This window comes from Eulemur rufifrons, chromosome 23, assembly GCF_041146395.1.
Source record: "Eulemur rufifrons isolate Redbay chromosome 23, OSU_ERuf_1, whole genome shotgun sequence".
NCBI lineage: Eukaryota > Metazoa > Chordata > Mammalia > Primates > Lemuridae > Eulemur > Eulemur rufifrons.
The window spans coordinates 4,462,090-4,489,669 of record NC_091005.1 but is presented as its reverse complement, the minus strand read 5'-3'; the positions used below and the strand labels follow the sequence as shown (position 1 = coordinate 4,489,669).

The window sequence follows — 27,580 nt, the reverse complement described above, 5'->3', positions numbered from 1 at the left end:
CTGGCCCCCAAGCTCGGCTGCAAGCGCCATTTGCCCCAGGTGCCACCCTTAGGTGAAAACAGGAGCCACAGTGTGTCCGCAGGTGACCACCAGATATAGAGTGGCCAGGGCCACATGTCTGTCCCGGGCAGGGACATGGGGCTAAGGATGTGTCAGGCCTCCCAGGTCCAAGGCCTGACCCCCAGCAATGAGGGCCGGGCCCAGGGGTGGTGAGGAAAGCCCCAGGTTAGGACAGCTGTGGGGACAGTCCCACAGCCAGCGTGGTGGCACACTCCTGAGTCCCTTGGGGGCTGGATCCGACAGCCGAGTGGCTTCCGAGGCCAACTCGGAAGGCCCGGCCTGGGAGTCCAGTTGCCATGACGACAGCCCAGGGCCCTCGGGCGTTCTCAAGTCTCCGACTGACCGCAGGGGCCGGGCGGCTGCGGGGCCACAGGCCGTGCGAGACGAGGCCGGGTCTCTGCGTCCTCACGCGGCGCGCGGGCGGCCTAGGTGCGGCTGGACGAGGTGCTGCCCGAGCTGATGGGGAGCCTGGCGCTGTCCGAGTTGCTCTTCAGAGGGGAGGGCCCGCCCCGGGCCTGCAGCCGCATGGACCAGTACCAGAGGAAGATGAGGAAGCCTGCGGGCAGCGGGGACACAGGGCTGAGCAGGCTGGGGGCAGCCCCTCCGCCCCCACCGCCACCCCCAGCCCTGCTGGGGCCACCTCGACGCAGATCCGCTCTGCCCCTGCCCCAGCCTTCCCTCGGGCACCCACACGACGCTGCGGGCGCCCGCCCGACCCAGGGAGCCCTACCGTCCCTGAACGTCACCTCACTGCATTCGCTCATGGTTCCTAGAGATCGGTCCTATTCATTACTATTTCATCATACAAATGAGGAACCTGAGGCCCCGAGAGGCCCAGGTGAGGGGACTCGGCTGAGCCAGGGATCAAATGGTGGTGAACAGGCTCCTTCTGGAGCCCCCACATCTAGGCACCGTGCGATGCTGCCCCCACAAATAACACTGCCATGACGTATCGATAGCTCGGGGGACGTGTGGACGCGAGGGCCTTCCGTACAGCCCCACAGCTGAGAAAAGGAAGGCTCGAAAGTGAAATAGCTGGAATTTAGTAACATCTTCCTCCCCGTCCTGCAGCCCCTACTTCTGCTCTAGGGCGGCCCGTGCGGGAGGCTGGCATTGCGACCCCTGCGAGCCCCGGGCCCGGCCGCGCCACTCCCCACTCAGCACGGCCAGGAACACAGGGGTCTGTGCGCACCTGTGTGTGTGTGCACCTGTGTGTGTGTGTGTGTGTGTGTGTGTACGAGTGGAGGAGGCGGGGCGCACGGCTGCAGGGAGAGCAGGAAGGGACCCTGCTGGCATCAAGCCAGGCCCACGTGATCCTGCCCGCCTGTCCCTCATTCACTTCCCTTTGGACACAGGACCTTGTCCCGGCCTCAGGACCTTCGCTGTTGCTTCTCCCTCTGCCTGGAGCCCTCTTTCCCCGGACCAGGGCTCCTCCCCCGGTAATGCGCACGTGGCCCCCTGGGCATTGTGTGAAAACGCAGATTCTGTTTCAGCAGGTCTGGGGTGGGCCACGTGCTCCCCATGCTGCTGCCGCCCCTGGAGCACAGCTGCAGCAGCAAGCCCCAGATCTCCCCATGGCTGGGTCTGCCTGCTGTCCTCGCAGGTCTCCTAGACGGGGAGGCCACCCCGGCTGCCTTCCCTAGGGTGCCCCAGCCCAGCCCAGCCCAGGCATCACGCTGCCCACTTCGCTTCCCTGTCTGTGAGGTCACCTCCGACGGCCGCGTGCTTTCTCACGCACATTCTGTCTTCCCTGCAAGAGCTGAGCAAGGCCCACGCCCACCCAGCTCACAACCGTAGCCCCAAGGCTTAGCATTGGCCCGCACATAGCAGGTGCTCAATAAACACTTGTCAACTGTGGCCTGGGTGCCCCCATTTTATGAATGGGAAGACCAAGGCCCAGAGAAGGGAAGCCTTTGGGTTGCCCGGGTCATCCCTTCCCTGCCTTGTGCGCCATGTCTACACACCCCGTCTGGGCCGGGAGGGCGTGGTCTTCTCCACACCCACCTTGGAAGGAGGTGATGATGCTGAAGAAGTAGAGGACAACAAGCTGGAAAGTGCCAGAAGCAAAGGAGAAGAAGACCAAGGCCCAGGGCAGGCCGAGGACCAGGCTGAGTCCCAGCAGCGTCAGCACGTGGGACCACTTTTGGGTGTGCGGGCGCAGCCGCAAGATCTGCACCACCATGGTGCCCAGCATGGCCATGTTGAACAGAAACACCAGGCTGAAGAGGCCCAGGTTGGTGACGTAGCTGACCAGGGAGTCCCGGATCCAGCACCTGCGGGGAGGGCGTGGGGGCTCAGCACACAGCCAGGCTGCAGCAGCACTTCCCGGGCTGTTGTGGTTGTCACCGTTGTCACCATGTTTATTTTCATGATGATGCACTGTGAATGGCAAGTGCTGCTTTTTTTTTTTTTTTTTTTGAGACAGAGTCTCACTCTGTTGCCCAGGCTAGAGTGAGTGCCGTGGCGTCAGCCTAGCTCACAGCAACCTCAAACTCCTGAGCTCAAAGGATCCTCCTGTCTCGGCCTCCCAAGTAGCTGGGACTACAGGCATGTGCCACCATGCCCGGCTAATTTTTTCTATATATATTTTTAGCTGTCCATATAATTTCTTTCTATTTTTAGTAGAGATGGGGTCTTGCTCTTGCTCAGGCTGGTCTCGAACTCCTGAGCTCAAACAATCCGCCCACCTCGGCCTCCCAGAGTGCTAGGATTACAGGCGTGAGCCACCGCGCCCGGCCAGCAAGTGCTGCTTGTTTTCTATTTATAGGGTTCACATGATGGTTTAAAACATACATTTACGTTAACAAGTCAGATGATTTAAAGAAAAATATTCAGAAAGTAATGATATAGATGGCACCCAAGTGAGGCAAAAATCATCGGGTCACGATATGAAGGGCTGAAAATTTCAAAACACGGAGCCAACGGCAAGGACTTCAGCCCAGCCTGGAGCTCAGGAACCCAGTCAGGGTTTGGAGCGACACACAGGCAGGGCCACTGCCAGCCTGGGTGAATTAGGCACGCAGAGGAGGACTGGAGTTCAGCCCCACTCGTGCCCTGCCTTTGAGCAATGCTCTGGCCCTCAGTGTGGCCAAGAGTGGTCCCTGCCCTCTCTGAGCCTCCGTGTTTCCGTCTGCAGGGGAGACGAGAGTGCGGCCAAGGAACACGGTGGGGCCCTCTGCTCCAGTCCACACCCCTGCTCACCAGTGAGGAAACCAAGGCTCAGAGAAGGGCCAGGACATGTGCCAGGTCACCCGAGAGGAAGTGGCATATCTGGGCCATTTCTCACCCTCCATGACCCTTAGACCACTGCTCCAGCCACCGCCAGGCCAATACGTCCAGGGGACTGGAACCCAGGTGGCTCCTGGCTGGCGTGACCTGGGCTGCTCTGGACTCTGCGCCCAGAGGTCCACATTCCTGTCCCCATCCCACACAGCTACTCACATGGAAGGGTAGATGACGCTCTCTGGAGTCCTGTGCACAGCCAGGATGATGGGGCCATAGTTGTTCACGTCCACCAGAGCCACCACTGTCACCAGGAAGATGGGGAAGCCTGAGGACAACAAAATGTGGAGCTCTATCCTCACCCTCTGAGGCCCGGGCTCCCATCTGGGGAAGGTCCCCCAAGCTTGGACCCTCCCTTCCTCATTCCAGTTCGGGTTCCCCATAACAGGAATCCACCTCCCCTAACCTGACCCTGTCCCCCCACCATCCTGAGGCCCCCAGGAGGAAGGCCTGCAGCTCCCAGCTGCAGGGCTGGATGTCACAGGAGAGATGGGACGGGCAAGAGAGCCCCGAGGGGATGTCTACACTGGGCCTTGACCTCGTTCATTAGGTAGAGATCGAGAGCTCCCTGGAGTGGGCGGCCCACCGCCAAACACCTGGGGCCTGTCACAGAGCCAGCCCTGAAGGACTGTCACATGAACGGGGCGTGAACAAAGAAGGGGCCAATGAGAAACACAGGAGGAGCAGCAGGTGGGGTTTGGGGCATGTGGAGGTAGGTGTCTGTGCCATGTCCAAAAAGACTGTAGTGTGAGCGCCCCTGGGCCCCACGAGCGGTCTGGGCCATAGGCGAATTGGACTGTTGTTGGCCACGAATAAAATGCCAAAGCCACAGGGAATGTGTTACCTGAAGTTCATGGGGATTGGTAGGCAGGGCCTTGCCAGCCTGAATGAATTAGGTGAGTAGAGGACTGGATTTCAGCCCCACTGACCTCCCAGTTGTGTGCCTTTGAGCAGTGCACAACCTGTACATCCATACACTGTGGCCCTCCCCACAAATTCCCCTTGAATGGAGTGAGTGATGTGGGGAATGGAAGGGTTTCTTGGGGACAGAACTCATCACTTCATCTTCCTAAAGGGGACCTCGACCCAGCCAAGGTGAGGCACACCTGAGGATGGGTGAGGGCAGCAGCGAGGGGAGGTAGAGAGAGGGGAGGAGAAGCAGAACAGGGTGCCTGTGTTTTGACAGAGCCAGGTGGGAGAGGTGGGTCTGGGGGGCCCACTAACCCCCACCCGGAGCCAGGAGAAGATCCTCACCCCACCCACTTACCCCAGCCCACGACACTCAGCTTGAGCAGGTAGCCGGGGACGTAGGTGCCGAAGACCTCGACCACGAGGCGGTAGAGGTTGTAGCCCTCCAGCCCCATCCAGGAGAGGCAGGAGAGCAGCGAGAAGTGCAGGAAGATGGCGCTGGCGCGGCAGCCGGCCTCGGAGCCCGTCAGGGCCACCGGCTCGCTGAGCAGGAAGCTCACGTCCAGCAGGAACACGGCCAGCAGCAGGTTCATGTGCACCTTGATCGTGTAATCCCGAGGCTTCCTCCTGCACGGCAGGGGCACCCTGGTGGGCCAGTGTGGGAAGGCAAAGAGGGGAGTGTGCTCCTCCTCCTCCAGGAAGCCTTCCGAGACTCCCCCACCACCCCAACACACACATACACACACACATACAATCATACATGCTCCCTGTCCTGCTCCTGTGGACACACGACACAGCTGCAGCTGGGCTGTTCCCCACTTCTCTCTGTGCACCTACTATGTGCCCAGCACCCACAGACTTGGGCACCACGTGCACATTTAACAGAAGCTGTAGCCAGGCAGAGTGAGGAAGACAAATTGGCTACTGCAATAAACCAGACACTCCCCGAGTCAGGGAGGAAAGACTCTGGCGTTTCTGCTGTCTTGGAGATTCCGGGCAGTCTCCTGCTCCAGCTGGGCTCACCTTGGGCTGCTCCCTTCCCCCTGAGACTCTCAGTTTACCCATCTGTGCAGTGGGAGGATGGTTCCCCGTCCTAGGGTTGGGGTGAAGTTACCCTGATGCAAAGCATCTGGCACAGGGAAGATTCTCAGTTCCTAAGGCTTCCTGCCCCTGCGTCCTTGGGCCAGCTTGTGATCAGTTAGGTGTTGGGGGGATTCTGCCCCCGCCCCCAGCCTTCCACCGGGCCCATCAGCTGTCCCTCATCACCATCACTGACTTAGCCCCCCAAGTGCACAGCTGTGGACACGCACACACACACACACACACACAGCTCCACCCTCACCTCCTCCTGGTCGAGGACAGTGAGGACACTCCAAGTATCCCCCAGAACTAAGGGTGTCTCCCTTCTCCCCAGATGGGCCCAGGGCCTGATTGTAAGGGGACCCCAATTTAGGCCAAGCCAAGCACTGACCAGCTGACAACCTCTGCTGCTTCCTGCTGTGTGACCTCAGACAAGTCACTTACCCTCTCTGAGCCCTCCTTCCTAAGGCCTTTGTGAGGCTGAACCAAGCCCACACTTGTCAAGCACTGAGAACAGTGCGTGGCACGTGGGAGCTGGATGTGAGCATTAACTTAGCATCACCGTCACCATTACAGTATCACGTGCACCCGGTGGTCTATCCGCTCATGTGCTCATTCAAAGGCAGAAATACAGATTCTCATGGGAACTCTCCCAATTTTAAATGTTGGCAGTTAATTAAAATTTGTAGATGCTATTTTATCCAAACACCACAGGTCTGAGGAGCAAATGTGGCCCCCAGGGGTCAGCGGACTGTACCCCCGTGGCTCCCCGAACTGCACACACATTTTGGGGTCAGCCGGGCGGGCCGATCTCTGGGGCGGGGCTCCATGGCGGTGGGGTCCTGGCCAGGGACGCGGAACGGAGGTCCTCCCTCCCCTCGCGCCGCCCTCCCGGGCCTCACCTGGAGCACAGGTAGGCGGCGATGGTGAGGACGCAGGCCAGGGCCGAGACGACGCAGCCCACGTAGGAGAGGACGCTCAGGTAGTGCTTGTGCACGGCGTCCACCTCCACGGCGGAGACCTGCGCCGGGAGACAGAGCAGGGCCGGCCTCAGTGTCCCCAGCTCAACCCTGAGGGTTTGCCCTACGTGAGGGACTAACCCGTGGTCCCCGCTGCGTCCCCAGAACCTATGAACACCCTCTTCCAACTGGGCAGAACGTGGCCCCGTGAGTGCATTTTGTGGGGGACGGCCTACAGTTTTCACCACATTCTCAAATGGCTCCTTGACCACAGAGGCCAAGAGCCCTTCACCAGAGAACCCCTTTTTCTGTCCTGGCATTAACTATTTATCTATAACATTCAGTGGGTTTCCTGTGAGGGGGTGAGCTTCCCGGACCCAGGGGTGTTCAAGCCACAGCTGGACGCCCACAGAAAGAATCCTACGATTCTGGGAGCATGAGCCTGGGACACAAAGCCTCTGAAATGTAGGGGCACTGGAGCCCCCCCTCGGGGGCCTCCATGCTAGGCCTCAGCGTCCACGCAGGGGCTCATTAGAAACGCACTCCCGGCCCCAGCCCTGGGGAATCAGAACCGCGGGTTTGGGCCAGGAATCTGCATTCTGATCACACACCAACATTTGGGAATGAAGAGCAAGGGCTTTGCAGACCAGCCCTTTCACTTACTAGCTGTGTGACCTTGGATAAATCGCTCAACCTCTCTGAGCCTCTGTGTCCTCCTCTATAAAACGGGACAGCACGGGCTACCTTGCGGGTTGTTAGGAGGAATAAATGACTCAGTGTGTGAAAAGTGCCTGGCACAGAACCTGAACTCAGCTTGTGGCCTGGCTGCAAGTCAGGAGGGGGCCGCTCACCATCAGCACCGCGAAGTAGGTTAGGTGGTCGCAGAAGCAGGACGTCTGGCTTTCTCTCCTGACGGTCTCACACCCAGCGCTGCTCCAACTCCCCGGGCTGCTCACTGAGGAGGGGACGGCAGGGACTCTGATCAAGCCCTGGCCCCCAGGGCCCCGTCCTACCCACCCCCACATGCACGACTGTGTCACCCGGCGGATCCCTAATCTGCCATCCCTCCCTCTGAAAGCCCACCTTCCTCCAGGAAGCCGTCCCGGATTAACTCCAGCTCCCCCGCCCTCCACGACCCCATTTTTCTCCCACATCCTGGCCCAGCCCAGAGACCCTTCCACACTCACGTGTCGGGTCTTCAACCCAGAATACGCACTGCAGAGTCACGTTCTTCTGCAGGGACAAGAAAGGGGAGAGTGGATCCCATGACGGTCCAGCCTGCTCCACGGGCCAGGCAGAGGAAGTCTACAGCAGGGTCAAGCCACCACCCGCCCCCGCGGGACCTGACTGGCAGGTGCTCCCTACCGGGCAATCTTTTCATCAGATGATCCGGTCAGGAGTGGGGAGGGGAGGAGGACAGGGCCACGCAAGGACCCTTGTCCCCGTGGCTGCTTTGCTCACACTCACCGGCTGTGGCTGGTGCTGGAACGTGAGCACCACAGGCTCTGAGAGGTTGGCTACTTTGGTGTTCTGCACGACGATCCCCAAGACCTTCTCACCCAAGACTTGGCTAGAATTCTTGTCCTAGATATAAGGGATTAGGGGAAGAGAGTAGGGAGAGGGTTGAGGGCTGAGAAGGCTCCAGAAGCCTCCCAGCCTCTCTAGATTACTGCCTCTCCCAGCACGTTGCTTTGAGATGCTGAGTCTCCCTCTGGAACCAATTGTGCACATGTAGTCATTTACACCGTAGTGAGAACAACACTCCTTATATCTCTCTCAGGGAGATCTGCAATTGTAGTTCAATTTCTGAGTTTACAAGGGAGGATTTGGACTCCTGGGGGAAGAAGCTGGGCTGTGAGCCTGCTTTCCATCTCCCGCCAGACACACTGCTCTCCCCAGGGGAGGTCAGGGTGAGGGCCTCGTACCTGGAACAGGGCTTGGCTGCTGAAGTCCACCAGGAGGAGCCGCTTCTCGGCCTCCCCCCTCCGGCCTTTGTTCCTCTGGAACAGCGTTCGGGGCAGCAGCACCGAGTACTCCAGCACCTCGCTCTGTGCCTCCTGCGGCCCAGAGTCCCTTCAGGGCTCGGCCAATTGTGGACCCCCGGGCCCCACCCCGCCTACATGCACACACCTCCTCCCGGGACGCTGCCACCTGGAAGCCCACCTCCTGCAGGAAGTCGTGCCTGACTCACGACAGCCCTTCTCCTCCCTCCCCTCCTTGGCACCAGCTCTGGCTGGGCAGCCTTGTGGTCAGACCCTGGGGCGCCAAACAGGCCTGGGAGGACCACGCGGTGTTCTGCTGTCTGGGGCTTCAGACGCCAGCTCCGCCTATAGCAGCCTGGCGTGGTGGCCACGCGGGCGGAGCGGTGGCTCCCAGCCACCCGGAAACTCAAGGGCAGTCTCAAGACAGGGGTGCACGGACGGGCATCTGGGGGTTGGCCTTCAGTTCACACAGGGGAGCTCGGGGCAGGTCCCCCACTATGCCCAGGTAGGTCCTCGACACCAGGGGGCAGCCACTGACTGAGGACGGTGATCCCGGGGCCTGGAACCTTCCCGGGGGACCCGGGAGAGGCCGAGGAGGGACACTGCGCTGCAGGGAGTGCTCCCAGCCCCACCGCCGGTCCCCGCCCGGCCGCCTGACCCTGACCTCCTGCCGGGAGTGGATGCGCAGGTCGTGGAGGCCGGCCGTGGGCTGCAGCTTCCACACCGTGGCGTTGACCCGGTCCTCCTCGAAGGACACGGTGTCCCCGGGGAATCTCACAGAGGCCAGCTTGGACTCCAGGCTCTGCAGCTGCCTGGCGGGAAGGAGAGAGCCGTGGGGGGCCGCGGGGAGGGCGCCCAGGCTGGCAGGGAGACTGAGGCAGAGGGACAGGGGACCCGGGCAGACACAGCAGGATGAGGTGGAGACGACGAGAGGGGACAGGGGTCAGGGAGAGAAGACAGGACACAAAAGAGAAAGCCAGCCAGCTGCTGCGGGACAGGAAGAATGACGCGGGGGCGGCGGGGAGACAGAGGCTGCTGGGAACAGGGGCCCACGGGAAACGGGGGCGACAGGGTCGGCGGGGGCCCTCCCGGGCTGCAGCACACGGGTGGGGCCAGTCCTGCCTGCACCGTCCCCTCCTGTGGCCGCGGAGCCGCCCGGCCCTGCACAGGCGCGGGGCTTGGCCCGGGGCGCATCCAGGGAACATTCTAGCCCCCGGGAAGGAGAACTCACCGGCCGGCGGGGGCGGCCGAGGGCCTCCTGGGGGTCTTGCGGGGGTGCCTGAGGAGCTCGCTGAGCAGCTGCAGGTCCCTCTTCAGCTCACACATGTCGGTGGAGGCGTTGAGAGAGGCCCGGTGGGGGGGGTCTGGGGAGGGGAGGGCCGGTGACCGAGGCCGTGACCGAGGCTCCAGGCCACGCCCACCAGACCCCCCCCCCAGCACACTCCTATCTAATCCTCACGGCACTCCGCACGCTTCTATCCCCACTTTACGAAGGGGAAACTGAGGCTCCAAGAAGCGGAGTGGACTCCCCCAGGGTGCTGCACTGGACAGCGCCCCAAAGGCCCCCCGCCACCCCGCACTGTCCCCGGCCTGCACCTACTAACATATCAAGGTGCTGTGGCCCCACCCCTGCAGAGCCCCACCCCAAACTCGAGGTGTCAGAAAGGAATCAGGACCCCCGGTAAAGCCTCTCGCTCCTTCCGGCCACCCACCCGCCCCGCCCCATCAGCACTTAACAGGAGGCAGGGGCCACATCGTCCCTGTCACACCCTGGCAGAAGGCACAGTCTCTAGGCCTCAGAGTCAGCCTTGCTGCTTTCTTGACCTCTGACCTCTCTTGCTCCCCCCGACTCCCCACCCCAATCAGCTGCTGGATTCAAATCCTGGCTGCCCCGTTTGCTAGCTGCGCAACTCTGGGCACCTTCTCCGTGCCTCAGTTTCCTTCTCTGTGAAATGGGGATAAACGATCTACGTTGAAGCCAATGAAGAATCCTTCCCGTGTCCCCTGACAGTCCCGTCTCCCCACCCTGTTCACACCTCCTCCTCCTTCGCCTACACCGTCCCCACCGCCCCCCAAAGCTTCCTGCAACACCCCTCGGATCACACTCCTCCCCTCCTCAGACACCTTCAGTGGCTCCCCACTGCCTGTGAACAAAGCCCGAGCTCCGCGGCCCGACGCTGAGGGCCCGTCCCCGTCCCCTGCATCTTGCCCTTGCTGCCCCCAGACCTCTTCCGCCTGGAGGTGGCCTTACTGTGGAAGGAGAAGGTGAAGCCGGCCGCGCCCGGCAGGCTGGTGTTCTGGGGGCTCCACCAGGAGCTGACGGAGGTGGCGAGCAGCGGGGGGCCCTGGGCCCGGCTCTCCTCCTGGTGCCGGAAGCAGAGGAGGCCAGAGGCTTGGTCACTCAGCAGGAAGTCACTCTTGCCGTAGCGAAGATGCAGTTTCCCAGCATGGCGGCTCCAGTAGAGGCAGAAGTGGTAGATGCCCCTGGGCTCAGGGAAGACTCGGGAAGCCGGGTGGGCCGCAGGGAAGGGGGCTCGGACTGTAAGCGCCTCCGCCGAGTTCCTGATGGACACGTGCAGCTCTGACGACTGCTGGTAATGGAGGCTGCTCCTCTGCGTCTGGTTCCGCTGGCCGCAGAAGCGGAAGTCCTCCCGGGGGCCCCCTCCGTGGGCACCTGAGGAGGCAGAGACTGCAGATGCGACCCTGTGGCAGGAGCCAGCCAGAGGCATGGGAGGGGACAGGCCCTGGGCTGAGAACACACGCGCCCAGAGCCTGGGACTCACACACGTTCCAAAGCCTACACTACCTCAAAGAGTCTACGAATGTATGTTAGTCTTTCCCGCCCAAAAATTACTGGCTTCAAAAGATGAAAACAGCAAACTGAATATAAAAATTTCAAAGGCAAAAAAGTATTTTTAACAGAAATAAAGTATTTAATGAGGCCATGGCTGCTATAGATGGTTGCACAGGCTGTGCACTGCACAAGGATGCTGTAGCTGCAGAAATGAGTGGGGCTGATACCCAGTCTATGTTCCCCACCCCAAGCTGTGCGCTGCGGGGCTGCGTCTGCCAGAAGGAATGAGCACCTTTTCCTTTTCTCCAAGAGTCCACCCACTAGCTGGCCTGTGCTTGCAGGCCAGTGCCTGCCCCAAAGGAGTTTGCATGAGTCCTGCAGCTGCCCTGGACGTGTGGGCATTTTAACCTAGGTGCCGACAGCCCCCAGGAGCCCCCGGGAGAGCCCACCTTGGACCAGGAAGAGCAGAGTCCGCAGGAACAGCGCCGTCTGCAGCAGCACTTGGGCAGCCATCTTTGTTCCGCCAAGTCACGCTGAGAAGTCACCGCCTGCAAGAGGCCAGGAGTGTCAGCTGGGAGCCTGGTCGGCATGAGGCGGTCAGGCAAGCGTGCGAACAGCCCGTGCACCTCCCCAGAGCGGCCGGAAGCTGCGCGTCAAGAGGCTGAGTTCAAGCCCCAGCTCCACCTTCCACGTGCTGCAGGACCCTGTGCAAGTCACTCAATATGGGGCTAACAAAAGTACCTCCCTCCTGGACCCAGAACCGACGGGGCAATCTTGCCTAGAACCTGGTGGTGAGGGTTCCACCTGGAACCACCATCTCGCCCCTGCCAAACCCGGAGGAGGTAGAGAAAAACGGAGGCTTTCAGAGTTGTCCCCAGCTACCTACCCCATCGCCATCCTTGACACCTAGCTCAGAGGACACCTCCTCCAGGAAGCCTTCCTCAACTCCCCCCAAAGTCAGTCCCAGCCTCTGTTGGTTCCCACCACTGGCCAAAGCCTCCCCCAGGCAGTGCGAGATGGTGCATCCCTGCTCGGTCAGCCGGGGAGCTCCTGATCCATCTCTGTGGACAGGGCCTGGTGCACAGAGGTTGCGGGACCAAGGCCGTGGGGTGGGTGAAGGAGCTGGAGGCTCAGCATGTCGATGGCGCCCTCTACAGGGGCTGCAGGGGCATGGCGCTTCCCAGCATGACCACCAGGGGGAGCCAGCTCCCAGGTGCCGGAGCAGCTGGAACAGCAGAGGGATGTCAGCCTCTGCCGGGGACTGGGACTCCGTATTGCCCAAATGGGGGGAGGCCCCGGCATTAAGTGGACACCTCTGTCTCTGCCACGGCCTCTATTGGCTGAGCATCTTCCATTTGCCAGCGTCTGGGCTGACCCACCCCATCCCCATAGCTGCACACATTCTCACTCCAACCCTGTGAAGTGGGCACTACTGTCGGCCCATTTCACAGATTTGGAAGCTGAGGCCCAAGAGGTTAAATGACTTGCCCAAGAATGCTCCGGGGGCCAGGGTCCTTCCCTGCCTGCTCAGGACTGTAGTGCCTGGCAGGGACCTGCGGGCCTGGCGCTAGAGAGAGTTGCCGGGTGGCCTGGCCCTCCGTGCTGCCAGCCGGCCCTGTGGTGGAGCCGGGTGCCCACAGACATAAACAGCACCCTCGCCCTGTGGGAAGCTGCATCTGGCCACAGTGACGGATGCGCTCATCTGCCACAAGCCAGACGAAGGGATGCCTGGCACAGGCACACGAATAGTCTGAGTTTGGGAGAAACCAAAGAGGGCTGTCAGGAAGAGGTGGCCTTTGAACTGAATATTTGAGGACAGCATTAGAGGCAGGGGTGTCCCAGGCAGGAGCTCGTTGTCTCTCGGACCAGTCCTTCCTTGAATGAACCTGGCCCCTTCAAACGACAGCCGGTCCCCCTATGTCCCTATGTCCCACCATGTGGATGGACCCCCAATTTCTCAGGCCTCATTGGTCCAATCCTAGCGCAGATGAGCTCATCATCTTGCCCTGGTGGCATCGCAGGACCCCTGGAGAAGGATGTGAAAGTGCTTTAGGGAACGGCCAGGTCTCCCAGGGTGTGATTCACTGTGCTGTCGCTCTACATTCTGGTTCCTTTCAAAACCACCTCCTGCCACTCAGGCCAGTGGACGGAAACCCGACATCCAGGGACATGTCCCTCTGCACCCCCGCTTCTCCCTACTTTCTGCCAGCCCCTATGGCTGGGCACCTCTAATCTTCCGTCCAGATGTCACTTCCTCCAGGCAGCCCCCTTGCTGCGACCACCACTCTCCACTTGTAAACTCACAGCTGACAGATCATTTGGAGAATCTGACTCAAATTTCCCATCTGAGACCCCAAAGAGGGCCAGTGACTTCCTGCGGTCACACAGCAGGCAGGGGAGGAGCTGGCCAGAACCCAGTCTCTCTCTGGCCTGTGACCTTCAGAGTGAGCCCCACTGTCAGGAGTCAGGGGTGCAGGACAGCTTGGAACCATCACCTGCCACTGGCCCTCCTGGATTGGCCCTTGAGAGTAAGGCAGAAGGGACAGGGAGTGAGCTCCCCATCACTGGAAGGCCACAAGTGCAACTGTACCACGGAAGAGATTTAAACACACACATGGGACAAACTACCCCTGACACTTTGAGTCCTCCCGGGCTGTTTGAACAGCCACTCTGAGGGGGACAACTTGGGCCCCATCAGCATTCTTGAGGTTTGAGGGGGAGGGGCTGCCTGGCCATAGTGGGGTAGACACTAGAGCCAGACTGCCTGGGTTCGAATCCTGGCTGCCCCACTCACTAGCTGTGTGTCCTTGGGCGACTCACTCACCCTCTCTGGGCCTCACTTTCCTCATCTGTGTAGAGGAATAAAAATCAAGCCCACCCCCAGGGTCATTGTGCGAATTAAATGAATTGATGCCTGTCAAGGACTTAGAACGGGGCCATGGGCGCGGCAGGCACCATCGTGTCAGCTAAATATGCCTGTCCCCAACTCAGCCCCCTGGGCCTGTCAAAGGCCCCTCCTCACCCTTCCCCCACTTCCATGCCTGCCCCGCCCTGCAGCCAGCTCACCCCCAGAGCACCTTGAGGGGAAATTGTTAGAACATGAAGCTTCCTTTCCGGGAGAGCAACGGGGAGGCTGGAACCCCACCCAGAAACTTCCCTCCTCCAGCCCCCGCCCTGCGCTCCGCGGGCAGGAGAGCTGGCTGGGGACAGGAAGATTCCAGCCCAGACTGGGCAGGGGGAGGGCACCGTCCTGCCTGTCCACCTAGCGCCTCCCCTGGTCCCCTGCGATGCTGTACCCCCAGGCCTGCCCCCCCAATACACGCACCTCCCCTCCCCCCCGCAGGGCACCGGGGGTGTCTGGAGTCATCGCCTCCCCTCGGGCAGCGCGGGGACAGGGCCAGGGCAGTTGCCAGGGCTGCACTATCACAGTGAACCCTCAGAGCCACCCTGTCAGGCGGGTCCTGCTGTTGTACCATTTTACAGACGAGGAAACCGAGGCTGGGGACGGGCTGCCTGTTCCAAGACCACAGCGGTGGTGCCGAGCCCGCCCCTGCTGGCAGAGCCGGCCTTGGTAACGGCCCCAGACACGCGCCCACCCCTGGCTTTGGGACCCCCCCCATAGAGAAGGAGAGGAAAGTGGGGAGCAGAGCTCCAGCCTGAGAGAGGGGGTTGGGCCAGCTCCCCTTCCAGAGCAGCCGCCCTTGACCTCAGGCCTTCCGTAAACACACACAAGAAAGAACAGGCTGGCCTAGCCGGACACAATGGGGGCCACGTCGTGGGGGTCCCCCCCGATCCAGCAGGAGGGAGGGGGCCAGGGCTCGTCTGAGCCAAGACACACCCCCCACCCCAGGGCTGGCCGTCCAGGAACAGGGGCTCCAGCTCGGGCCCAGCCCTGCCCCCTACACGGTGGGCAGGGGACCCACGGCTCACTTTCTCCCGGGGGGCCTGAGTCACTTCCTCCGCCATCCCCGTGCGGAGCCTCGAGTCACCGCTGGCCCCGGCCAAGCTCCTGGAAAAGCCATTTCCTCAGAGGACGGAGGTGGAAGTTGAGTGGACGGGACCTGGGTGACTCTGGGGTTAACCCTTCCTCGGGCAGGCGCCTCTCTGCCACCTCCGGCCGGGAAGACCAACCCGGTCCCCTTCTCTGTCCCTCTCCCTCCCTGTACACACGCTGGGCCACCGGCCGCCCCTAGACGCAGGCATCCCACCCCCAGGCTTGCTCATGCTGTCCCCGGCCCTGTGACATTCCAGCCCATCTCCGGGCGGGACCGAGACACGCTTTCCCCATGAAGCTGTCCCTCATCACCCATCGCCCACCGGAATGAACCGCGTTCTTGCCGGCCCACGGCCCACACTCAACACGCCCCCATTGCCATGAGCTGGTCACATCAGCAGTGCCCACACCTACCCGTGGGCCAGACCCCCGTCCCCCAGTGTGCTAAATGCGGATTCACAGGCCCTGCTGGCTGAGGAGCCGGCGTGACAGGCGGGGTGGGGCTCAGGAGCCTGGCTTTAACAAGTGCCCCGTCAGTGACACGCCCCGGGCTTGGGAAGCCCGGTTTGCAAGCCAGGGCGGATGTAAGGAGAGCTGGTCGGAGAGGGGTGGGGCTCCCCCACGTCCCCCAGTTGCTAACGGCAGGGCCTGGACCCAGGGCCGGGGGGCAGCCTGCTGAGCTGCGCTGCCTCCTCCCTGCCCTGGGACAGGCCCCTGTCACGCCCCTCTCTGGTTCCCCCAGCATCTAGCAGGGGGCCGGGTACCGGGAGGGGCCGCCTAAAGCGGGAGAAGGGAGGGCGGGGGCGGTGGGAACAGGGCCCAGGAGGCAGGAATGAGGGAGCCCCAAAGCCGGTCTCCAGGTTCAAGCCCGGTCTCGCCCATCTGGGGGCCTCCCGCTCAAGGGGGCCCTCGCGGGGACAGCAGGGGGGAGGGGACCCAGCTCCGCTGTCGGCCCTTCTGGCTCTCCAGGCAGGGGGCCTTGGGGAGGAAGGATGTGGCCCGGGGGAGGGGCCTGAGAGTGCAGGGGTGCGTGTGCAGGGGGGCCGGGGGGCAGTTAGCTGCGAGGAGGAGGCACAGGACACTGCCCAGATCGACGGCAGAGGCCGAGGGGACAGGGCAGGACACCAGCCCGGAGAGCACAGGCTCCTGCAGGTGTTTCCTCCCTGGTGGGTGGGGTGGAGGCTCAGAGGACCCTCCTTCCAGAAGTTTCCAAACTTTTTTATACAAGTAAATCTTACTTGGAAACACCATGTACCTGACAGCTCCAAGGAGACGCCCCGTCAGACCCAGGCGGGACCCAGGGCCACACGCCACTCCCAGCCCCGTCCCCCAGCCCCCCAGCAGCCCCCATGGCTCCTGGGAGCGTGTCTCGCAAACGCTGGCCCTCCCTCCTCCCCCACCCCCACGTCACAGGTGGGCGAGGGAGCCCAGGCTAGGTGGCCACAGAGAGCGCCCTCCAAGGGTGTTCTGGCATCGTGGGGGGACGCAGAGTGACTTCAGGCTTCAGGAATTTTTCTACAACAAAGGAGAATGAAAATTAAGCGAGCTGCCTGTCTCGGACACTGGTGGATGCCCCGGCCCGGCCTGCCACTGCCCAAGGCGAGGCTGATTCTAGCGCCAGACCCGCTGGACGGCCACCCCGGCCAGAGCAGACCTCACCCCTCTGCGGCTTCTGGTCAAGCCGAGTCCCTGGGCCACGACTCTCTCTGCGTGCCCAGACGGGCCCTGGCCCCGTGGGGAGACCAAGGAAGGGGAGCAGCAGGGGTGCTCCCTGCCAGCCTGGGAGGGAAGGGCCTGCCCCCATGAAGGGACTCTGAGTCCTCCCAGAGAGCCCGCCGTCCAAAGCCGGCCACCCTGCGGCCTCTTTTACCTGGAACTTGGCACTGGCGTAAGAGGCCTCAGAGACGCCAACACATCGTCACCCAGCCAGGGATGAGCCTGGCCTTCGGTGCTCCCACCTCCAAACCATCCTCCTCCCTGTGATGCCAGCCTGGTGACAGGTCTGCGAGAGTCCCAGGCCTTCACGTCCCCCAGCCCCACGGTGCCTGGCAGGACATCAGAGGTCGGGGAGACTAAGCAGGGCTCTGTCTGGCACAGTGAACAGGACCCTGGAATCCACGAGGAGACGGGGGGGGGGGGGGGGGGGTGGTCACAGCGTCCATCGGCACCCGGCATCGTGCAAAGCACTTGTCGCAAATTGATTGTTCAGTCCTCACAATCGCCCTGCAAAGCCAGTGCTACCAGTGTCCCCACTTTAAAGGTAAGGAAACTGAAGCCCAAAAAGGTTAATAAGTGATGCCCAGGATCACGCAGCAGGTAAGTGGCCAAGCGTGGACTCCAGTCCAGCCGAGGTCCTCCTAACCTCACAGGCCACGCTTTTAGCCATTGTGGTCTGTGGAGGCCCTTCCCTTGTCTGGGACTCAGTCTCCTCATCTTTACCATGAGATAACTTGCCAAAGCCCTTTCAAGGAGCACTAGTCCCCAGGTTAAAGAAATGCTTGTGGGTCCTACTTTCTCTTGTACATTAGCACATCAAAGGTTCTGATAAGTCCTGCAGGAAGAAACCCACAAAACTTGGTTGGGCATAGTTTCCCAGCCCGATGTGAAGGGGGAGCCATTTTTGCATGGACACCTGTTATCAACATGAAAAACAAGCTCTTGGAAATCTTGACACTACACAGATAGAAGCCGGCTAGCCCCTCCACCCCCCTCCTCCCCTCTGGGCTATCCCAAAGGCCATTAGCTAGCAGGAGATGGCCTGCAGGAGCCACTGAGACCCCAGTGTTCCCCAGGGCAACTTATCGCCATCCCTGACACTTCCAGGCAAGAGGTCCCCAGTGAGCCTGGGATAAACTCAGGCCTATCCGCCCTTCCCTTGGCCCGCGGCACCAGCTCATGGGGAAAGGGGCACTGCCAGGCCTGTCCCCAGGTGGGCCATTCCATTAAAGGCAGCCACAGCCAGCTGGGCCTTAGGCCTGGCCCCAAGCAGCTAAGACACTCAGAATGCTGGGAGGGAGAGAGAGAGAATTTGGAGATGCACGAGCTTTGAGGAGCTGAGAATCAAAGCCTCTCAGAATTTTGGAACTGATTAAAGAGACTTAGAAGCCCCGGGGTCCCAGACGTGCCGACCTAGCTGCCCTCAGTTAGCCCAGTCTGGGGCAGGGCTTGGGCACCGGGGGTTTGCACGAGCAGTCCCAGGACTCGGGCGCCAGGCCTGTTCGGCTCATGCTCCCGGGCGGTCTGCAGCCAGGCAGGGGCTCCTGGCCACGTCTGCACCCTGCCCCGTCCAAGGAGCAGCTGAGCCGGCCTCCCGCGCGCACGCACCAGTCAGCACCTGCCCAGGAATGCACATTCCCAGAGCGGGGGTGGCGGGAGTCAGGGGAACAAAGTCAGGATTACCTCTGCGGCCAAGTGGCCTGAAAACTTTGGGCCAGTCTGTCCCCTCTCTGGGCCTCAGTTTCCTCCTCTGCCAAGTGAACGACCATGATCCCAGCCCCCCACCTACCTTCTCTGTAGCCCAGGGCCCCTCAAAACAGGGCCAGCTTCAAGCACCCCGCAGGTACGGGCAGGGCTTACCTCCACGCGGGCAGCGGGGGCAAAGAGGGGGCCCGCCCTCTCCTCCACCTCGGCCAGGCCTCTTCCCTCCCAGACCACAGCCGACCTCAGCTGTCTGGCTCAAGTTCCCCTTCCCTGTCTGTGTTCACATATTGCCCAAGGCCGGGCCCACAAGGCCGGCCCAGTTATCTCCCTGCTTGTTTTCTGGGGGCTGCAGTTCACCCACCCCGGGCCTGGCAAAACGCCCATGTTTGGAACGTAGTGCCCTGAGCATTCCCAAGGTCGGCCACCAACCTCCCCTCCTTCTCCCCTCCTCCTCCCCCAGGTCCCAGATCCCTGGCTCGGGGGAGGATGGGGCCCTGCCCCACTAGGGCTGGGGGCCCGGGCCCCCTCCAGGGAAGGGAAGTGGGGGCCCTGAGCAGAACTCCACCCCAGCTGCCTGGGCACGGTGCTCCCCGCTCGCTCGGCTAACATCAGTTAAGCTCTTTGAACATGCAAGATGGATGCTAAGCTCTTCACACATAGTAAAACAGTTAATCTTTCTAAAAACCTCACACCCAGGTCAGTGGGGCTGTCAGTGACAGCCCAGGTGACCTTGGACCCCAGCCCCCTCCACGGCTCTTCCCGCCCCTGCACCTCCCGTCTTCCTCACGCACGGGACACCCCTCCCAGCACGTCACAGAGGCTGGTCTCTGACACTGGGGTGCAGCCCGGGCCCCAGAAAGAATCTTCTTCAGCCAGGGTTTGACTGAGAGGAGGGGTGTGGAGCTCTCACCCCCGACCACATCCTTGCGACTGAGGCTGTTATCCAACCGCCCATGTCCCCTTAGAATACCACCTGTGACTCCCCAGGGTCCTCAGGGCCACCCCGGCCCATGCCCACCCCACCCGCTAGCTGCCCCATCAGTGCAGGGGAGAGGGGTGGAGGGAGAAGACAGAGAGAGAGGGCAGGGGGTGGGGGGGAGGGGCGAGCAGGGAGAGGAGGGGAGAGAGGAGAGGGGCCAGGAGTGGGAGGGACGGGGGAAAGGGGGCAGAATCATACCTGGACGCCTCCGTGGTGGCACAGAGCGGACTACGGACGCATAAAGGGCGCGAATGGCTGAGCAAAGGTCTCTCCTTGTTTGCGGGCAGCAGCCTGCTGGGGTGGCGGGTCGGTCTCCCCCAGTTTCAGAAGACAGAGGGGACTTTGAAGCTGGGCCACCCCAGCCGCCAGCCCCTCAATGGAGCCGCAAACAAAGGGGGCGGCCGGGGAAGATAAGCTGAGAAGCCTCAGCCGCCAGCGCCAGCGCGGGAGAAGGGGCGCAGGTGACAGCAGCCCCTGGCAACCGTTGCCCTGGCAACCATTGGCAGCTGCAAGGACTAAGTCACTGCTGGGCTCCGACCCAGCAGGGTGGCGCGGCTCCCTAACTTGTCCTGTACCCAAGTCCTTCGACTCGGACGCCGTCTAGCCCAGGCAGGGAGCTGGCGGGAGGAAGGGCAGGGCTTGGGACAGCAGGGTATGGGGCGCAATGGGGACACCTGCCTGTCCTGAAGGGCCCTCGCAGAGCCAGAGCTTCCGATTGCTGAAGAGAAGCACAACCAGAGATTTTTACATGCAATTTGCAAATTCATGCAATTTCATGCAAATTTCATCGACTTTAAAACCACATCTCTTCAGAACCCAGCAGGAGCTACCCCTGTGACAGAGTTATGCCTACTGGTAGCTGGATCTGGCCTCTGGAGGCTGTCAGACTGTGGCCTTGGCCTCACGCCAGGCTGGACACCCCTTCACGCCCACCACTGGCTGCCGTGAGCACAATGTGTGCACATACTTCCCTAAAAATTCCTCAGGGTCCCCCTCCTCCAGAAAGCCTTCCCAGATCGCCATAGTCCATCAAGAATCCCCCTCTGAGTTAGCCCTGGGGCTGGAGATCCCTCCTGGCAGTTTCTTCCAGAGCTCCCTGGGGGCCAGAAGTGGCTGGACTCTCTCTTCCAATCTGGGGACGGAGGGACACAGAGACCCACCTCTGAAACCCTCCCCCTGTGCCAGGCACCACTCTGGGCACCTGAGACATCCGTGCCCAGCACTCTGCGAAGTCAGCCCTGTGGAACCAGCGTGCAGACAGGCAGACTGGGAGGGGATGTGACCTCCTCAAGGCCACCTCGCTGGTGGGGGGCGGGTGTGAAAGTCAGACAGAGATCTCCTCTGAGAGGTGAAGGCATCCAGACCAAATGTCCATCTGATGCTGGACTAACCCTCCACTTCCCCCGGTTTCCCAGTGCACAGCCAAACTTTATTTGACTGCCTCCAGCGACAGGGAGCTCACTTCCTCCCAAGAGGACACGTTCCTTTGATTTCCAAAAAGTCCTTCATGGCCACTGAGTCAAAGGGAAAAGGACATCAAAACCATGAGGTGTCCTCCATGTGCCAGACGGGGCACCAAAGAGGGCCAGCGGTCAGAGCCCCCAGCGAGGCCTTTGGCTGCAGACCAACAGCGGAGCAAGCGGTTACGGCCGGGCTGCTCACGGAAGCCAGGGGTCCCCAGGTCCCAGTCAACCAGCTATGAGCACTGCCCAGAGTGCAAGTGGGGAACCTGCTGGCCAGCACACGCCAAGGGGGTGGAGGGGCTTTGGGACGGTTCTGGCCGAGGCCATGGGAAAGGGTACAGGGGCCAGGGGCCTGGGGGGCTGGGGGGGTGCCTGCAACGCCGGCACCCCTGCCATGGACCAGAGCCAGGAGGCGGCTATTGTCCCACTGCCGGCCAGAGCTGGGTCCCATTCAGGCACTATTTTTGGCCCCCCGGAGGAAGAGGAAAAGAAAGCAAAGAAAGGAGTTGCTGTTCTCTGGTGGAACCTTCGCCCGGAAAGGATCGGGGCCTGCCGGGCTAGAGAAGGCGGCCTCTGTCGGATCAAAGGCTCCTGCGCTTGAAAGGAGCTGGCAGGGGGCTGCTGTCAGGGGACCCAGGGGGCGTAGATGGGGCGCCCGGCCTTTACACACACTACAGCAAGGCCCAGAGAAAGACAGACAGCCTCCCCCGTCCCACCCACGCACAGCAGCGAAGACGCTCTGACAGCTCACAGCTGCTCAGAGCCAAAAGCCAAAGAGGGTGACAAGCCACTTGCTTACTTCACACCTACAACACCCTGACCAGGGCGGAGGGTGGGGGACACAAATGACGAGGCTCATAAGTCAGAAAGCTGAAGCTCCGGGAGCAGCGTGACTGCCAAGCTGACGACCCCACTCCACCCCCCCACCCCGTCCCTTCCCTGCATTCGCCAACTCCACACAGACCCCTCCTGTGTCCCCAGACGCACCTCAGGACCTTTGCACGTGTTCTTCCCGCAACACAGGACATTCTCTCCAGGACCCTCCTCCTGATTGGCTCCTGCCCAGGCCTTAGCTTAAATGTCTCCTCCCCTGAGAAGGCCCCCATGACTACCCCATCGAAATTGCCTTCTGCATCCGTCACTCCCTTCCGTGCTTGTTTTGTTATCTCCGTGGCACCTGACACCAAAACAACCCTGCACTCTGCTTGCTCGTTACCCGCTTCTCAGCGTTTGTGCCGTCTTGTCTGTCTTGCTCCCCACTGAATCTCCCGTGCCTAGCACGGTGCCTGGTCCACAGGAGAGGCCCAGTGACTGCTCTGAATAAGTGAGTGAAGGAGACAGAGCTGGGGCTCTAGCCCAGGTCAGGCAGGCTCCAAGCCTCTCCCCAGTAGGACCCAATTCCTGGCACTACAGATCCAACCCAAAAGTGCCACTCGGGGTATACGTGGAGTGGGGAGAGGGGAGAGTTCAAGCACCAAGCCATCCCCCACTTCCCAGCGTCTGACTGGATCAGGGACACGTGCACCTCTGCTTGGCCACAGTGGGGCTTCCAAGACTCTGCATAGCCTGAGAGCAGGGATAGGATCCGAAATACCAGGCTGACTCCCCCTCCAACACACATCTGCCTGGTAAAGGCTCTGACAAGTCCTGCTGTGCAGAAGCTGCCTTTCTTAAACCACTGGGGCCACAGACACAGTTTCAACGTATGCTGGATTAGAGGATGTCTGAGATCCCACCCGAATCTGTGAGCAGCAAACCTTGGGTTTTCTCTCTACATAAATGCAAAGTTACACCTCCAAGGCCCCAGAAGGCCCACTCCTGTGGCTCGGGGCTAAGGGGGGCCCAGGCAGGAGATTTGCCAGTGAAGGTGCGTCACCTTCCCACTGCTGCAAGTGCCAAGCTTCTGCCTGGCCTCCCCATGGGCTTTCCAAGCAAGGAGGTGGAAATGGAGGCTCAGAGAGGCTGAGTCACGGGCCCAAGGCCTTACAGCCCAGGAACAGGGCCCGGCCAGACCTCGCTCGCTCCTACGCTCACGTGGGCTGCGAACACCACCCTCCTCCCTGGGTGACAGTTACTGCAGCTTCTGTCCCTGCTTCCCCAAACCCAGGACTCCCGGCATGCTGGCGTCCACGGCAGGGTCTCCACGGAGATGCACTGGCTGTCCTCCCCCACCAGGGCCGGCAACGGGTGCTGCACTCAGTCCCTGCTCCCCCTCCCGCAGCTCAGGCACCAGGAGCCGGGCAGGAGAGGAGCCAGAGAACAGCCCCTGTCCCTCTGGGCCCCGCGCTGTGCCCACAGGTGGCAGAGCCCCACAGAGGGTGTGGCAGGCGCAGCCACCGCGTAGGATGAGCACAGCTTTGAGGACACTGTGCACCAGGGCTCCTCCTGACCCTGCCCACTGCCCGCGGCTCTAGGGAGATGATGTCACATGCAGGGGTGGGGGAAGGGGAAGTGCCATAGGGTTGGGAACACCCTTGGGCAGGTTCGGGCCAGTCGCGTAAGGGACAGCAGGGCCCTGAAGATTCAGGAGGTGGATGTCCCACCTCTTCCAGACCCCCCCCCCCATCAGACCCAGCCACCTCGCTCCAGTCCTCTTCTGCTGGGTCCCTGTCACCCTCTGTGGCTCCCATTCGGCTCACTGCACCATCTCCACACCACCAGAGCCTGCTGACGATGTAACCGCATGGCACTAGAGTTCAGGCACGGTGACTGGCAAAGGCAGGGGAGAGGGTCTCTAGAGGGAGGCGACACCGGCCCACACACATTACCGACGCTGCTAGGATGCCCCCCGTGCTGCTTTGGGACTTAAGAACCGGGGAGAACGTGGGAATTTGGTGCCCGACTCCCCCAGGGCCAGAAAAGCCAAGGGCTGAAAGGAGCCGTAAAGAGGAGCCTCACATGATGCCCAGGTTCTCTCTACATCTTCCCTGCCCAACTTGAACACCTACAGGGACGGGGAACTCACTACCTCCAATGGGAACAAGCATCCGTAGTACTCCAGGGAAAAAGTCCAGGCTCACAGGCAAGAGACTAGGTTCATGTCCCACGACCGCTGACTGCCCAGGGACCTTGGACCTGCTCCCTCATCTGTGAAATGTGGATAAAGATTCAAATCTCAGAGGGGCAGCAGCACCCGAGATTGAATGAGGGTCTTTGTAGGCAGTGAAGTGCTTGGCGCATGCCCAGACGGTGACACAGCCGAGGAGCCGTGGGCAGAGGGCACAGGGCCGAGCATGACTCAGCTGCCCCAGCCGGCCCCTGGGGTTCACCCCTAGCATTTGTCACCATCAAGGCAGGTGGGTCTGGGCAGTTGTCCCTCGGCCATAGGGTCAAAGACCCAGGGTGCCAGCCACAGAGCCACACCCTAAAAGCCAGAGTAGGCCAGGGACCCAGAAGGGGTCAGCTGCTCCGCCCAGCCCCCAGGGGCCAAGGGGGCTGAGCTCGGCAGAGAAGAGGCCAGAGGGCTGTTCAGCCCCAGGAAGCCAGCCCAGCTCAAGTCCAGGCCTCCTCTCCTGGCCCAGGACAGTGGCCTCTGGTCGCCCGGAAGGTCAGCAGTTCTGTGGCTCCCCAGGCTTTAGGGTCACTTAAAACTAACTCGGAAACCTGGGGCCAGGCCGCAGGTCTTGGGGAGCAGGAGGGAGCTCCGGGCTGGACACCACCTCAGGCCAGCAGATGGGAGTGTCCAAGGGATTGGTGTCTCTGGGGACTGGTGTCTTTCCCAGTGACATCCAGGGATAAAGTCTCTGCTGCTCCCTAAGAGTAGGGCTCGGTGGTGGCCCAGAATAGCGGCAGTGACCAGAGCACTTACGGTGTGCCAGACTCTGTACTCAGCAGTTAAAATCTAATGGGTCACTTGTGCCTTTCGAGGTGTCATTACCATCCTCATTTTAAAGCTTAGGAAAATGAGACACAGAGAGGTTAATACACTTGCCCAAGTTCACACAGCCGGCAGAGCTAGGACCGAATCAGGCAGCTCAGAGCCCACACCTCTCACCGCCCACCTCGTGCTGTCTTTCCCAGGGGGCAGCTGGGCTGTGGGATGGAGAAGCAACAGTCAGGACAGCTGGGGACAGGGGCTCCTTGTCACAAGTCCCCACGACGTGTGGCTGTCTCAGGTAATCCCCGCAGGGTCTCGTTTAGATGTCAGAGATTTTTACAGCCCAAGTAGTGAGACTGCGAGAAATCGCGACTCTTGCTCAAGGCCACTTTTCAAGGACCGGAACCTGGTTCTAACTCAACCAGCCCATGACCCTTCGGCCGAGGTTTCGGGAGGACCTCTTGAAGCCACACACTGTGCTAAATCCATACCATGCGGCCATTTGTTGCCCTAAGCTCCAGCCACAACCTTGCAAAGGAGATGGTGGTGTTATCTCCACTGACAGGCGAGGGAACTGAGGTCTAGGGACGCTGCCACCTTTGGCAGCGGGACGCAAGTCTCCAAAGCGCGTCGCAAAGGTGCTCTTTCCCCCATGCACCTTGAGCATTCAGGCCAGGGCTACTGAGAAGAGGAGGACAGAGGCCTGGGGACGGGAGGGTCTGCGCGGTGGCAGAGCCAGCCTTCCACCTCATTCTCGCTTGTTTTGGAGTTGGTGCAAGTGGCCCTGAGCCCGGAGAGCCAGGCTGGAGCCATTAGCCACAGAACCACCAATCTTCCAAGGGACCAGAGCTGGGCTGACGCCCGGACGGCAAAGCCCACAGCCCCGGCCATCTCCCGCTAATGCAGACGGGCCTGTCCACGGCTGCCCGGAAGCCCTGCCAGCTCCTCCAGGGCTGCGCTTTTATCTCTGCCTGGAAGCTGCCAAGCGCACCATAAACCGCCGGAGCCGGCGCCAGACGGGAGCCTGCGTCCGCCACATGGGCCTCCCCGCCAAAGCACAAGTCAGGCTGAAGGGGGCCGAGTGAGTCCCGTTGGTGTCCAGGGGCCCCCGCTCTCCTGGCGATAGGGGGACAGGAGGAAGGGCTCACGAGTTAGCGCAGGTTATCTCTGGGCCTCCCTACGCCCACCGGCCCGATAAGGCTCACCGAGTACATGGGCCAGGTGTCGTCCTATACGCTTCCCTGTAAACTCTCTTGGTGCCCACAGCGGCCCCCGAGCTACATGTGATTATTATCCACAGTTTACAGATGAGGAAACTGAGGCACAGGCCCGCGTTCGCACAATCAGAGACAAACAAAGCCAAGATTCTCCCTGGCAGAGCCAGCCCTGCTACCTCTATGGGCTCTGTCACCCTAAAGGGGTGTGGGTTTGGCAGTGGCAGTGGAGGGGTTCGAGACAAAGGCGCGTGACCTCCGGCTCCCAGCATGGTGCTCGGCCAGCCCAGGAGCCCTCCACCCCCAGAGCAAAACCCCAGACTCCGGAGCCCCAAAGATGTGGAGTTATTCACTGGGTAAGCCTCCTAGGCCTCAGTGTCCTCATCTCTAAAGTGGGCACAGCAGTCCAGGGCCTGGCAGAGTCTGAGGTCAAGGAAGGTCCAGGATTGTTCTAGTCCAGGCTCTAAACCGCCAGGGACCAGGGAGGTGTCTCACCCACTCCTGCCAGGGCAGGTCGGCACTGGGCAGTGATCAGAAGATGCCTGTCCCAGGCTCCTGCCCAACCCCTGGCCCCCTACCCAGCATCCCAGCCTGAGCCCAGAATCTGCAGGGCTCTCCAGGGGCCTCAAGGAGCTGCAGATGCAGCGTGAAGACCAGAGGCGGGAGGAGGGGCGAGGTCCCGGGGGAAAGCAGGGGGGAGGCTGAGGCCGTGCCAGGGCCCCGCCCGCCCGGTTGAGAGGCCCCTTTGTGCCAGCCGGCCCCGCCTCCCATTTGCCATCTGCTGGGTCCCTGGAGTCTGGTCACCCCCGGCTGCTGAGTTCGCTCACATGACGCCCCCATCTGCTGTGAGTCAGAAGGCGGGGTCCACGGGCCCCCCCGAGGATGGGGACGGGGTGCCGGGCCCTGCTCAGGCTCTGGTCCGGGAGGAGGCGGCTGCACTGGGGTCTGGGGTTGCGCTGCCAAGTTTTGCCCCTTCTCCCCTCCTCCTCCGACACCCCTGCGGCCCCCTCCGTGCCTCCCTGGGGTCCCGCTGCATCCCAGCCCGCCCTGCATCCCTGAGGCCGGCACAGCACCCCGCCCCCACCCACATACAGCTTTTGCCCGGGATGCAGGGACCTGGGGCCCCGTTCAGCTGGAGCATGGTCCACGTGTCCCCTTCACGGTTGTCCTGCGCACTGCCTGCTGCTGCCTTTGTTGTGCCGAAGACCATGCCCACCCCCCAGTCCCCCGCAACCCTGCCACGGCTCTGCCACCTCTCACTCGCCCTTCCCCTCGGCCACGAAGCTGCCCCCAAGCATGAGCCCTAACCTAGCAGACAGGGACAGGGACGGCCCGGCCAACCCCACATCAAAAACCCATCCCACCCTCCTCATCCTGCTGGGGTCGCAGCCTGGGCCCCCAGCCCCACACGGCACCCACCTGGCCGGGTTGCTGCTGGCTGCACCGTGCCAAATGCCCCCAACCTCCCTTCCCCTGCAGAGCAGCTTGGGACCCACCAGCATGGTCCGCCCAGCGCCATGACATGACCCGTGCCCGGTCTCCAGCGCCCCCAGCCCCCCACCTCGCATCATTTCCCAAACCTTTTCCCACGCAGTGTCCCTGCCAGGAATCCCCCGACCTCTCCCCC

General features: G+C 61.7%; 1 protein-coding gene across 8 annotated transcripts; it reads right to left on the bottom strand.

Annotated features, from left to right (window-relative positions):
• Positions 1 to 228: 228 nt before the first annotated feature.
• Positions 229 to 11,579, bottom strand: ADGRG1 (adhesion G protein-coupled receptor G1). 8 transcript variants are annotated; one of them, XM_069497780.1, is made up of 13 exons: positions 11,516 to 11,579; positions 10,524 to 10,961; positions 9,504 to 9,636; positions 8,937 to 9,084; positions 8,216 to 8,347; positions 7,758 to 7,874; positions 7,478 to 7,523; positions 7,142 to 7,245; positions 6,234 to 6,352; positions 4,610 to 4,896; positions 3,502 to 3,610; positions 2,065 to 2,333; positions 229 to 616 (listed from the first exon to the last, which is right to left on the bottom strand). In XM_069497780.1, exons 1-13 carry the CDS (start codon positions 11,577 to 11,579, stop codon positions 486 to 488), a joined length of 2,097 nt encoding a protein of 698 aa, XP_069353881.1. In that variant the 3' UTR covers positions 229 to 485. The 8 variants fall into 8 exon arrangements, with proteins under 8 accessions (XP_069353881.1, XP_069353884.1, XP_069353879.1 ...); XM_069497783.1 differs by having other exon boundaries at positions 4,610 to 4,878; XM_069497778.1 differs by having other exon boundaries at positions 10,524 to 10,946.
• Between the last annotated feature and the right edge of the window lie 16,001 nt (positions 11,580 to 27,580).